Here is a 12,180-nt window from a genome sequence, read left to right as displayed (position 1 = left end):
AAACACCTTCCATGCTGCAATTGTTATAAAATAAGGGCAAAAGAAAAATTCTAATGCCAAATATGCCGAAATTAAACATATGTCTATAACCATTATAATTTATGCGTCTCGAAACAAGCCGATAGAAATTTCTAAAAAATTCTGTTATTATCGTATTGGTCCCAATTTCAAAGTTAATTCATACTTACTCATACTCATGAGTAAGTATTTCATTTATGTCTTACGTATTTATCGCTGATGAGAAGAAAATTCTTATGAATTAACTTTGAAATTGGGACCAATTCGATGATAATGGAATTTTTAAGAAATTTCTATCGGCTTGTTTTGAGACGCATAAATCATAATGGTTATAGACAATTTGTCTAATTTCGGCATATTTGGCATTAGAACTTTTCTTTTGCCCTTATTTTATAAGTTATTTATGTATATATAAACAAACATAAACCAGAATCAGTGACACACCTTATTCTGAGGTGGTTTCCAAGGACATCACTTTTGAACAGGACACTTGATTCCTTGATGACATTTAAAGCTGTATTCTTTGCCTGCAAAACCAGAGACATTAATAGGAGTGATTCTAAACATCAAACTTTGTTTATTTTTATTAGTTGAAGATGAGGGAATTGTGCCTGTTGACTTTATTCTTTTAGATTCAGCCCTCATACAATATAAAAAGGTGCAAGGGCCATTTTGAGGACAAATTTAGTAATTTAATCAAAGAACTCAAATCTACCAAAATCCAAATGCAATTTGATAAATATTTGTACAAATGTTCTTGGTAAACTTTCTTAAAAGACAATTCTATGTATTTGCTTTCAGCTTCAAAGACTGCTTCAATGCAGGACTGGAATTGGTGATGTGACTGCACTGAAAAAGCTTCTTATTTATTTTAAACATCTCCTGAACAATGGCAGCCTTCAGTAAAGCTGTCCATTAGTTTCCTTTTCAATAATGCTCCAAATGTTGTCATCCATGGGATTTGAACCTGGAGGCTGCAAGTTTGGTGTTGCATGATCGTAAAGATAGTCTGACATCCATTCTTGGGTTATGTGAGCTTTATGAGAAAGTGTCGAAATATGAATGGCTTTCCACTCTGTACTTCGTCAATCCACACCTTAACAACTCTCTTCAACGCCTCAGTGGATCCAGCAGCATTAATCCAAAGATCTTGTGCAAAGATGTGAGGTGACATGACATGACCTTTGTTACTCACCATTCCTAAAACCACCCTAATTCTTAGGAACTTAGTGTGCATCACTCATGAGACATGGGAAGAATGTGTACATGGCCATCTGTTGTTTCTCCTGTAAGACTTTTGGTCTTGGCCAAATTTTTTTCTCATCAGAAAAGAACCAAAGTATGTCATGTTAGTGAGGTTTTGTCTATTTGGCATGTATCAAAAGTTTTCCTATGTCTTTGCAGACATGAATTGGCCTTTCCTCAATACACACGACCTGTGTTGAATGTCCTTCCACACCACAGTTCTGATAGTCCACTCCAATACTTGAAGTTCTTTGGTGATGGTCTTTGTTGATTTTCTGGGATCATCATTGATAATACTTTGAACAGAGTCCTTGTGATGTTCAAAAGTTTTTTTTTCCTGTTTGGTACAGTCAAAGCATTTCCATTTAAGGCAACATTTATAAAGTTTGCAATTTCCAAATCCTTGTATGACACATTTACCAACAATGACTTTATGCCTTCCCATTTCCTGGGTTAGAATTTAATTTATCTGCCATGCAGGATGTTAAAGAAATAAGAGCCATTTAATTAATTGGAATGGAGTAATATACCGATGTTCTGCAATAATAACTCTAAAAGACCCTAATTACAGATCCAATAAAGGGCCAAGAAGTAGAATTAACCTAATATTGCCAAGTGTGGGACATAAACGAATCCAAAGACCTAGTCTTCAGTGACATGGCAGTATTAATAAGAAATATATACAGACAAACAGATAAACACAAACACAGAATATGGAACCCACCTGCTGCACACTGGCTGACTCTTTATACACGTTGATGGCTTGTAGAACTGCTTCGACCAGAGTCAGATACAGGATCTGCATTAATCTGCAATGGAATGGCAGAGGCACGTGGGTGTCTGAGGTTAAGGGGTTAATATCAGGTTTAGACATCTTTTAGGATTAAGATATATTTCAGGGCGAAGCTGGATGTCATTATCAATACAAGTGTTGGGATGAAAAGTGTGTGAATGAGCAAATCGCTTGAGGAGATTCGGAAACAAACAAACACACACACACAAAAGTTCATACAGACAAATAGATAGATGTACACACATATTACATATATGCACACACACACAGTGTTTACATTTTGATCTTTCATATGAGATGAATCCCTCAGCGAGTGATGACCAACTCTTCTTCGAGTGGGTTTAAATGTAAGAATAGGTGACAAACATTCATTTTCCTACATCATGAACACACTGAGATACCAACAACTCAAGTTGTAGAGCAGACTTGGTTTGCTGAGGGTTTTCTATCCGTGATTCACATATATATATATATATAAGAGGTAATGGTGTCATTGAGACCCAAAGGTGTCAGGTAATGCTGAATAAGTGCTATAGACAGACCATAGTTAATTTCCACATTCGGTAATATTGCGAATAAAGGGTTCAACTATGACTTAATTTTTCCTCTCACACCGTCTCCGATGAAGGGATATTATTATTAATTAATATCCTAGAAACAGCTGTAAGACCTTCTATCTATAAATGCTCTAATATCTATACAGCCTTGGTTTTTTATCTCATTACACAAAAAATTTGTATATATATATATTGTCCTCCATGTTTGCTCATTATTCCCAGCAGCTTTCTGCGGTTGATGCCACCCAAAATGAACAATATTATCATTAAAGGCATGAAATTGTTATGATTTTTTGGGATGATAACTGACGAAGAAAGATCTTGTCAATGCTTTGGTGTGCTTCTGCTTAATTCCTGAAACTATAAATATTATCTGATAGCTCCAAGGACTGCATTGTGCTCCAGGATCTATTCTGACCTGGTTCCTACAGCTGGATGCTCTTCCTAATGTCAACAACTTCACAAAGTGGACTGGGTATAATGTCATCATCATCATTTAACACCTGTTTCCCATACTCGCAGGGGCTGGACAGTTTGACAAGGAGGCGGCAAGCTGGCAGAAACGTTAGCACGCCGGGCGAAATGCGTAGCCGTATTTCGTCTGCCATTACGTTCTGAGTTCAAATTCCGCTGAGGTCGACTTTGCCTTTCATCCTTTCGGGGTTGATAAATTAAGTACCAGTTACACACTGGGGTCGATGTAATCGACTTAATCCATTTGTCCCCTCTGTGTTTAGCCCCTTGTGGGTAGTAAAGAAATAGGAGCTGGCAAGTCAGAAGTACTACTGTCTGCTTCGATATGGTTTCTACCACTGGATACCCTTCCTAAAGCCATATATATATCATCATCAGCAGCAGCAGCAATCTTCATCATTTAATGTCTGTTGTCCATACTGGCAGGAGTTGGCCAGTTTGACCAGGGCTGGTAAGCTGGAAGACTACACCAGACTCCAGTCTGATTTGGCATGGTGTTCTACAGCTGGATACCACTCCAAGAGTTTAATGGGTGCTTTTATGTGCCATTTGCGTGACACCAGTACCTGCCACGACTGCGATTTTGCTTGGCTTGATGGGTCTTCTTCTCAAGAATGACATAATGCCAAAGGTCTCAGTCATTGCCTCCACGAGGCCCAATGCTTGAAAGGAATTCAGCCACTTTGCCTCTGGGAGGCCCAACACTCAGAAGTAACTCAGCTACTTTACTTCTATGAGGCCCAATGCTTGAAAAGAACTCAACCACTTTGCCTCCAGGAGATCCAGCACTTAAAAGGAATTCAGTCACTTTGCCTCCATGAGGCCCAATGTTCAAATGGTGTTCTTTACGTGCCCCCGGCATGGGTGCCAGTTACAGGACACCAACAATGGCCATGGCTATGATTTCACTTGGCTTGATGGGTCTTCCTCACAAGCGCAGCATATTGCCAAAGGTTTCAGTCACTTGACATTGCTTCTGTGAGGCTCAAAATTCGAAGATCATGCTTCACCACTTCCTCCCATGTCTTCCTGGGTCTGACACCACCACAGGTTCCTCCACAATTAGAGATCAGTACATTTACAAGGCTACTCACTAGCAACGGAGAAAACGATTTCAACATGTTTGAATGATGGCAGGTTAAAGTGAGGGACCAACTGATACGACATGTCTGTATCACCAAACGATCACTGAAACCTTCTTTTCAGGTGCCCAATACCATCTCTCCTGTCCATTTTCCGTCTTGCACCCCTCACCCAGTTCTCAGGGTTGGCACTGTCAATGTAGGCACATTGCAAAGTCGGTCTAGTGAGATTGTTGAGCTACTTGAACAGAGGCGTGTTGAAGTGTGCTGCATCCAAGAGGGAGGCCATTGTTAAGATTTGTATGCATTCTTGGGATCTTTTCTGTTTGAACGGCAGTTTTTAACATAATTTCTAGGTAACTAAAAAATTTTAAACTTCGTATACTCGTAGAATGTGTTTATAAAACATCTTTTTCTCTTGGCTTTATTGAGAAAATTCTATAGCTTGTAAGATATTTGTTGTTTTTTTTCTTCAATTTCTGCAATTTCAACCAACCAATGACGTCCATTGAGGTAAAAAGCATTCTGTGCCTAAGAATATGTCCCTCGTTTAAGAAACAGATTGGGTTTATTTACATTTGTGAAGAAAAAAGGATACCCTTCCTCCCACCCCCAACCTTAACCCTAAAGCAGATTGAAATGCAATAGATCGATACTAGGGTCATAATTATGGGTAACAATTTCATATGACACCGCTAGAAAAAACTGCCGTTCAAACCGAAAAGATCCCATTCTTGTTCTACTTATGTCTCGCTGCTGCCATTTCTCTCTCCCCAACGATAGTAAACTGGCCATTGCTCCCTCTTCACAACGACTACTTGCTGCTATTTCTATTTCCTGTGGTCGAACTGGCTGTCTTACTTGACCATTTTCGGCTATGGTTCTTATAAAGGATCCTTAGTACATTTTTTCTTAGACCTTCACACCGTTTGATTCACTGTTGTTTTGCGATATGCATAACTAAGCTAAGAAATATTTGCTTGCTTTTCTTTTAATCGCCAATCGCCTCGTTCACTCATATATATATATATATATTATATATATATATATCTAATATAGGATAAAATTTTTCGAAAAAAATTTTATCAATGGCCAGCATATTAAAAAATACCTTTAAAGGTTAAATTTATAAATAACTTATAAAATAAGGGCAAAAGAAAAAATTCTAATGCCAAATATGCCAAAAATACATGTCTATTTTCGGCATATTTGGCATTAGAATTTTTTTCTTTTGCCCTTATTTTATAAGTTATATATGTATATATATATATATATATATATATACAAGTTAGTAATCCAATAATAAATCTCTGAACGAGGTGTAAACAGTAACTGCACGACAATGTGAGGTATACTAGCCATCTCAATATGGCTAACCACTAAGGGTGGGTGTTACTATAGCTTGTAGCCCCAGGAGAACATCGTCTCCAAGCTGGCTTTAGGCACAATTTCTGTGTCCCTATGGTATTTGCAAAGGGAGGTCATCTGTGCCCTTATGTTATTTGAAAAGGGAGGTCATCCCTCCCTTTGCAAATACCATAAGGGCACAGATTGAGATGGCTAGTATACCTCACATAGTTAGTAATCCATAAGTCAGAAACAAAAGCACATTTGATATAAGTAACAGAATGAGTAAATCTTTTTATGTATTGTTAAATTATAAATAATTTTTATAACTTGGACAAAATATCGATGTTGGTTTTGTATCGAATATTGTCATTAGGCGCAGTCGATGTCTCTTCAGACATGCTGACTAGAACTGGATAGCACCTTTAGTACTGGATATACATACATTCCAGGTCGACTCAATGGTAACAAAACGGTGGAACAAAATCTTAGCGAAAAAATTCGGGAGATTTTGAAAAATTAAAACCGAGAAGGAAGGAAGAGTTATTTCCCCTGGATTGGGATTTTAAACGGAAACCAACAAAAACCGATTGGTTTGAGAGACGTTGACGCATTAAGCAGGATTGGGGGTCACGATCGTGGCCTTCAGGCATAGACCGACAGGCCACGATCGTGGCCCAGGTAAATGCATTTAATTTATGGGCATTTGTTGGGGGTCTAATGTCACTCAAACACTCCGATACCACCCAGAATGCAAGAGGACTAATACTTTTCTAATACTATGACTTTTCCGATGATGTAAAACTTGCCACCGTTGTACACTAAGAAGATATTTTAACTATTTCTTTTGTTTCTTTTTTATGTGTGCATGGTCGTCTGATTTTCATAAAATGTGCTCAGCACTCCATGCGGATCTTTTCGGTTTGAACGGCAGTTTTTAACATAATTTCTAGGTAATTATAAATTTTTTAACTTTGTATACTGGTAGAATGTGTTTATAAAACATATTTTTCTCTTGGCTTTATTGAGAAAATTCTATAGTTTGTAAGAAATTTGTTGATTTTTCCTTCAATTTCTGCATTTTCAACCAATCAATGACGTCTATTGAGGTAAAAAGCATTCTGTGCCGTATGAATATGTCCCTCGTTTAAGAAACAGATTGGGTTTATTTACATTTGTGAAAAAAAAAAAAGATACCCTTCCCCCCACCCCTAACCCTAATCTTAAAATAGATTGAAATGCAATAGATTGATACAAGGGTCATAATTATGGGTGACAATTTCATATGACACCACTAGAAAAAACTGCCGTTTTTTGATGTTATTATTATTATCATTATTATTATTATTAGTATTATTATTATTATAATTATTATTATTATTATTCAGGTCACTGCCTAGAATCGAATTCGAAGTCTTGAGGTTAGTAGCACACGCTCTTAACCACTATGCCACATGCCTGTAGTGGTTATGAGTGCGGACTACTAACCCCAAGATTCCGAGTTTGATTCCAGGCAGTAACCTGAATAATAATAATAATAATAATAATAATAACAACAACTTCAAAAACTACCTTAGGAATGAGAACCCAGGTTCGAAATTTCCACAAGACACTTGATGAAGGCTGGAGGGTATATCAGCCGAAATGTTGTGTTAACAACAAACAAGATGAGGACAAATATCCATCGAATGTAAATAATGTAAATCATCATCATCATCGTTTAACATCCGCTTTCCATGCTAGCATGGGTTGGACGGTTCAACTGGGGTCTGGGAAGCCAGAAGGCTGCACCAGGCCCAGTCTGATCTGGCAGAGTTTCTACAGCTGGATGCCCTTCCTAACGCCAACCACTCCGTGAGTGTAGTGGATGCTTTTTACGTGCCACTGGCACAGGTGCCAGACAAGGCTGGCAAACGGCCATGTTCGGATGGTTCTCTTACGTGCCACCGGCACTGGTATCACAGCTACAAATTCCATTGATGTTGATCGATTTCGATTTCGATTTCGATTTTCACTTGCCTCAACAGGTCTTCACAAGTAGAGTTTTGTGTCCCAAGAAGAAAGGTATGCATAAGTGGACTTGCTACATCCCAGGTAGAGGCCACGGGTTATGGCCTCACTTGTCCTGCTGGGTCTTCTCACGCACAGCATACTTCCAAAGGTCTCGGTCTCTAGTCATTTCCTCGGTGAGACCTAAAGTTCGAAGGTCGTGCTTCACCACCATGTCCCAGGTTTTCCTGGGTCTACCTCTTCCACAGGTTCCCTCAACCACTAGGGTATGGCACTTTTTCACACAACTATCTTCATCCATTCTCGCCACATGACCATACCAGCGCAAACGTCTCTCTTGCACACCACAACTGATGCTTCTTAGGACCAACTTTTCTCTCAAGGTACTTTCACTCTGTCGTGTATGAACACTGACATTACACATCCATTGGAGCATACTGGCTTCATTTCTTGCGAGCTTACGCATATCCTCAGCAGTCACGGCCCATGTTTCACTGCCATGTAGCATGGCTGTTCGTACACATGCGTCATACAGTCTGCCTTTTACTCTGAGCGAGAGGCCTTTTGTCACCAGCAGAGGTAAGAGCTCTCTGAACTTTGCCCAGGCTATTCTTACTCTAGCAGTTACACTTTCAGCACACCCACCCCCGCTACTGACTTGGTCACCTAGGTAACAGAAGCTATCAACTATTTCTAGTTTTTCTCCCTGGAATGTGGCGGAAGATGGTCTCTGCGCATTTTCAGTGTTTATTGCTCCTGAGCATCTGCCACATACAAAAACTATCTTCTCAGTTAGCCTTCCTTTGACATTGCTGCACCTCTTATGTGTCCATAGCTTACACTTGGTGCATCTTATAGAGTTTCTACCTACGCCTTTTCAACAGATCGAGCAGGGCTATCTACCTGAAGGCGTTTGTGATTTGTTTATCTTCCTACTTATTAGGACTTTGGTTTTAGCTAGGTTGACTCTAAGGCCCTTCAATTCTAATCCTTGCTTCCACACCTGAAACTTCTCCTCCAGTTCTGATAGTGACTCAGCAATTAGAGCAATGTAAATAATGTACATAATTCCTCATTCTCTTAAATATTGAACTGTATGAGTACACAGAGTTTTGTAACAGAGTCACAAAATTCAGACATTTGGGGGATGAGTCAGCAAATAGATTGACCCCCCATATTTCACAGGGACTTTGTTTATCAACCTTAAGGGAATAGTGAAAGGCAAAATTGCCCCTGACAAGATTTGAAGTGACCTCAATAGTGTAGGTGGTGAAAAAAAAAAAAAAGGTCCTGACTCCATGCTGTAAAGTGGCCGGCATTAGGAAGGACATTTAACGGTAGAGAGCATGCCAAAGCAGACATTACAGCTTGATGCAGTTCTTTTGTTCTCCTGGTTCTGCCAAAATGTCCAACCCATGCCAGATTGGACCATGGACGTTAAATGATGAGGGATGACAATGATGATGACCACAACAACGACAGTGATGATGATGATGATGATGAATGCAAAGAGGTGTATCTAAACAGCACAAGACATTTGGATGCTCGTCTGATTCTGTTAATCCAACGGATGAAGAGATAACGAAACAGAAATGAAAGGTTATCAAACCTGAATTTGTTCTTAGCATCATCTGACTCTGAATTATCTGCAAGAGATTGGAGATAATGCCAAAAGGTTACAAGTGTATAACGCACACACACACACACAAACATTTAGAAAGAGATATCGCACAGACATCAACCATGATACAGTCATCATATGCAGTATACACACAGCAAGAATGTATGGATATATTACGTATGTTGATAATAATTATTGCCATGAGTAAGTTTGCTCTATTAAAAAATATATATTTATACTTGATTGTTTATCACCTCTGCCTTCTCTTTTTTTATATAAGCATACATGAATATATATGTACACACACACACACACATATATATATATATATATATATATGTGTGTGTGTGTGTGTGGAGGTGCACTGTCCCAGTGGTTAGGGCAGCAGACTCACAGTTCTAGGGTTGCGGTTTCGATCCCCAGACCGGGCGTTATGAGTGTTTACTGAGCGAAAAAAACCTAAAGCTCCACGAGGCTCCAGCAGGGGGTGGTGGCAATCCCTGCTGTACTCTTTCACCACAATTTTCTCTCATCTTTCTTCTGTTGGCCTGCTTGCTTAGCCAGCGGGGTGGCGTCATTTGAAGGCTAAAACAATGCGAAGCACATTGTGACCAGCGATGTGTAGCAACATCTGATAGCCTGGTCAGTCACGGTGATGATGGTGATATATATATGTATATATATATTTTGGACATTAAGACTCAAGGTTTTATCCGTTTGTTTGAATCCTTGTTTCACATAATATATTACACACACAAGAATATCATATTGATTTATGAAAAAATATATGAAATCCAGAATCTGTGTAAAAGAACAAAAGGGGAAAAATTTATCAATGTTTCAGGCTTCAGCTCGTCATCATGAAAGAGAGAAGATATACTAAGAAAGGGTAAAAAAAAAATGTGTCCATCTTGGTGCTCCAGCATGACCACAGCCTCTGGTTGAAACTGGTAATGGAATATTGGAGTAATAATATAGCCATGACATTGGATGCTTACAGGAAAAATCACATTGATGTGTGTGTGTGTGTGTGTACATGGGGTAAGAGATTTGTGAGGAACATAGAGTTGTTTGATTGGTTGCCTGTTTGACCAGAATTGATCTGAGATTAACTTAAAAACGTGTGCACACACATACACACACATTCGTAGAGACAGACAGACATCCAAACAGACAGACATCCAGACACACAACCACATTGTATATACCTGTTAAGTGGAATTCATCAATGAAATAGGTACGACAACAGCGGAGAGGAACTTTGGCAGAGACTTCTTGACAGACCTGTGGAGAGAGTTGACATAGTAACTGTAGTTATGGTAACCAAATAGTAGGATGAAGTGGAAAGTTCATTTCCGCAACACCAACAAAAGTGATTCCTCGGTCATCGACAATTTTGCATTTAGTCAGCACACATTAACAACATCAAACAGCTTAAATTGGAATTCTTGGAGGTGACAAGTAAAAATTTCATTAGCACCAAAATGGTTTCCAGTATAAGCTAAATTCTGACATCAAAGGCAATTAGAATTTCAATGAAATAATATGCGTTTTCTGATAAAACTAAGAACTTATATGAATTAGACCAGTTTTGGGAAAACTGCAGCCCTTGGGGTTTTCTGAATGGTATGCCTAAAGAAATTCATAGTGGAGTCCACCTGATGATGTGCCATGTCCTTTGAGGCTTACTTCTTGAAGAAGGTTGCTTTGCCTGGATTTGATAATGGTATGTAGACCAAACTGTAACAGAATCTTTGAAACTATAGAAAATACAGCCAACGCAGGCATGAAGATATCAACAAGGAGGGTCAAGATATATAGTGACATTAAAGGTAAACAAATGTATAGAATTTTTGCCTAAACAGTGGTGCTTCTGTGTCCAAAAGGATTTGGTTTGTGCCTGCTCCAGCCAGTACAGCCAACAAACATTGTTACTGAGCTCCAGTGGTGGGGATGGGGGCATTCAGACCAACTCAGGTAGCCTGAGTAATATAGTGGCACCTTTGATTGGAGCAAATGTTATAAAAATGGTGCCAATAAACTCACAGAATTCATTAGCAGCATTCACAGACTGGTGGAACTAGAATTGTGGTAAGCAAAGCAAATATTGTGTCCCCCACCCAATAATATTGGTTTCAAAGTTTGGCACAAGACCAGCAATTTCAGAGCAGGAGGAGGTAAGCTGATACCTTCGACCCCAGTGCACAGCTGGTACCTTATTTTATCAAACCTGAAAGGATGAAAGGTCAAGTCATTGTCAGCAGGATTTATGGATAAAAGCATTTTGTCTGGCAATGATTCTGCCAGACTACTCGTAATATCACAGCATAATTAATAGGAAACCAATTAACAGTAATTATGGACGAGGACAGCTGTGTAAAGAAGTGCCAATCTCTAACTGGAGGGAACCTGTAGAGGAAGAGATGGACCCAGGAAGATATAAGATGAGGTGGAGAAGCATGATCTTTGAACTTTGAGTCACACAGAAGCAATGACTGGTGACTGAGACCTTTGGCGATGTGCTGTGCTTGAGAGGACCCATCAAGCCAAGTGTACTCATGCTGGTGGCATGTAAAGAACATCTTTTGAACAAAGTTCCTTTCAAATATTGGGCCTCATGGAGACAAAGTGGCTGAGTTCCCTTTGAGTGTTGGGCCTCACAGAGGCAATGACTGAGACCTTTGGCATTATGTCATGCTTGAGAAGAAGACCCATCAAGCCAAGCAAAATCACAGTCATGGCAGATACCAGTGTCACGCAAATTAGCACCTGTGTCGGTGTCATGTAAAATCACCCCCAATGTCATGCAAATGGCACTTGTACTGGTGGCACATAAAAGCACCCATTACACTCTTAGAGTGGTTGGCAGTAGGAAAGGCATCCAGCTGTAGAAAACCATACCAAATCAGACTGGAGTCTGGTGCAGCCTTCCAGCCCAGTCAAACCGTCCAACCCATGCCAGCATGGACAACGGACATTAAATGATGATGATGATGATGATTTCAAAGATAATTTGACATCTGTTGTGGGCAG

At 39.4% G+C, this 12,180-nt stretch overlaps 1 protein-coding gene across 2 annotated transcripts in view; it reads right to left on the bottom strand.

Annotated features, from left to right (window-relative positions):
* Positions 1-12,180, bottom strand: part of LOC115219220 (uncharacterized protein C20orf194 homolog) — a 70,143-nt gene that overhangs the window by 30,525 nt on the left and 27,438 nt on the right. For both annotated transcript variants that reach the window (XM_029789353.2, XM_036508710.1), the window contains 4 exons: positions 10,356-10,431; positions 9,136-9,172; positions 1,988-2,072; positions 463-545 (listed from right to left, as the gene is read on the bottom strand). In XM_029789353.2, the coding sequence (XP_029645213.1) occupies positions 463-545; positions 1,988-2,072; positions 9,136-9,172; positions 10,356-10,431 (281 nt within the window). The remainder of the gene's footprint in view (positions 1-462; positions 546-1,987; positions 2,073-9,135; positions 9,173-10,355; positions 10,432-12,180) is intronic.

The sequence above is a fragment of the Octopus sinensis genome, linkage group LG14 (assembly GCF_006345805.1).
Source record: "Octopus sinensis linkage group LG14, ASM634580v1, whole genome shotgun sequence".
Lineage (NCBI taxonomy): Eukaryota > Metazoa > Mollusca > Cephalopoda > Octopoda > Octopodidae > Octopus > Octopus sinensis.
The sequence above is the reverse complement of the archived record's forward strand: the minus strand, read 5'-3'. Positions and strand labels throughout refer to the sequence as shown.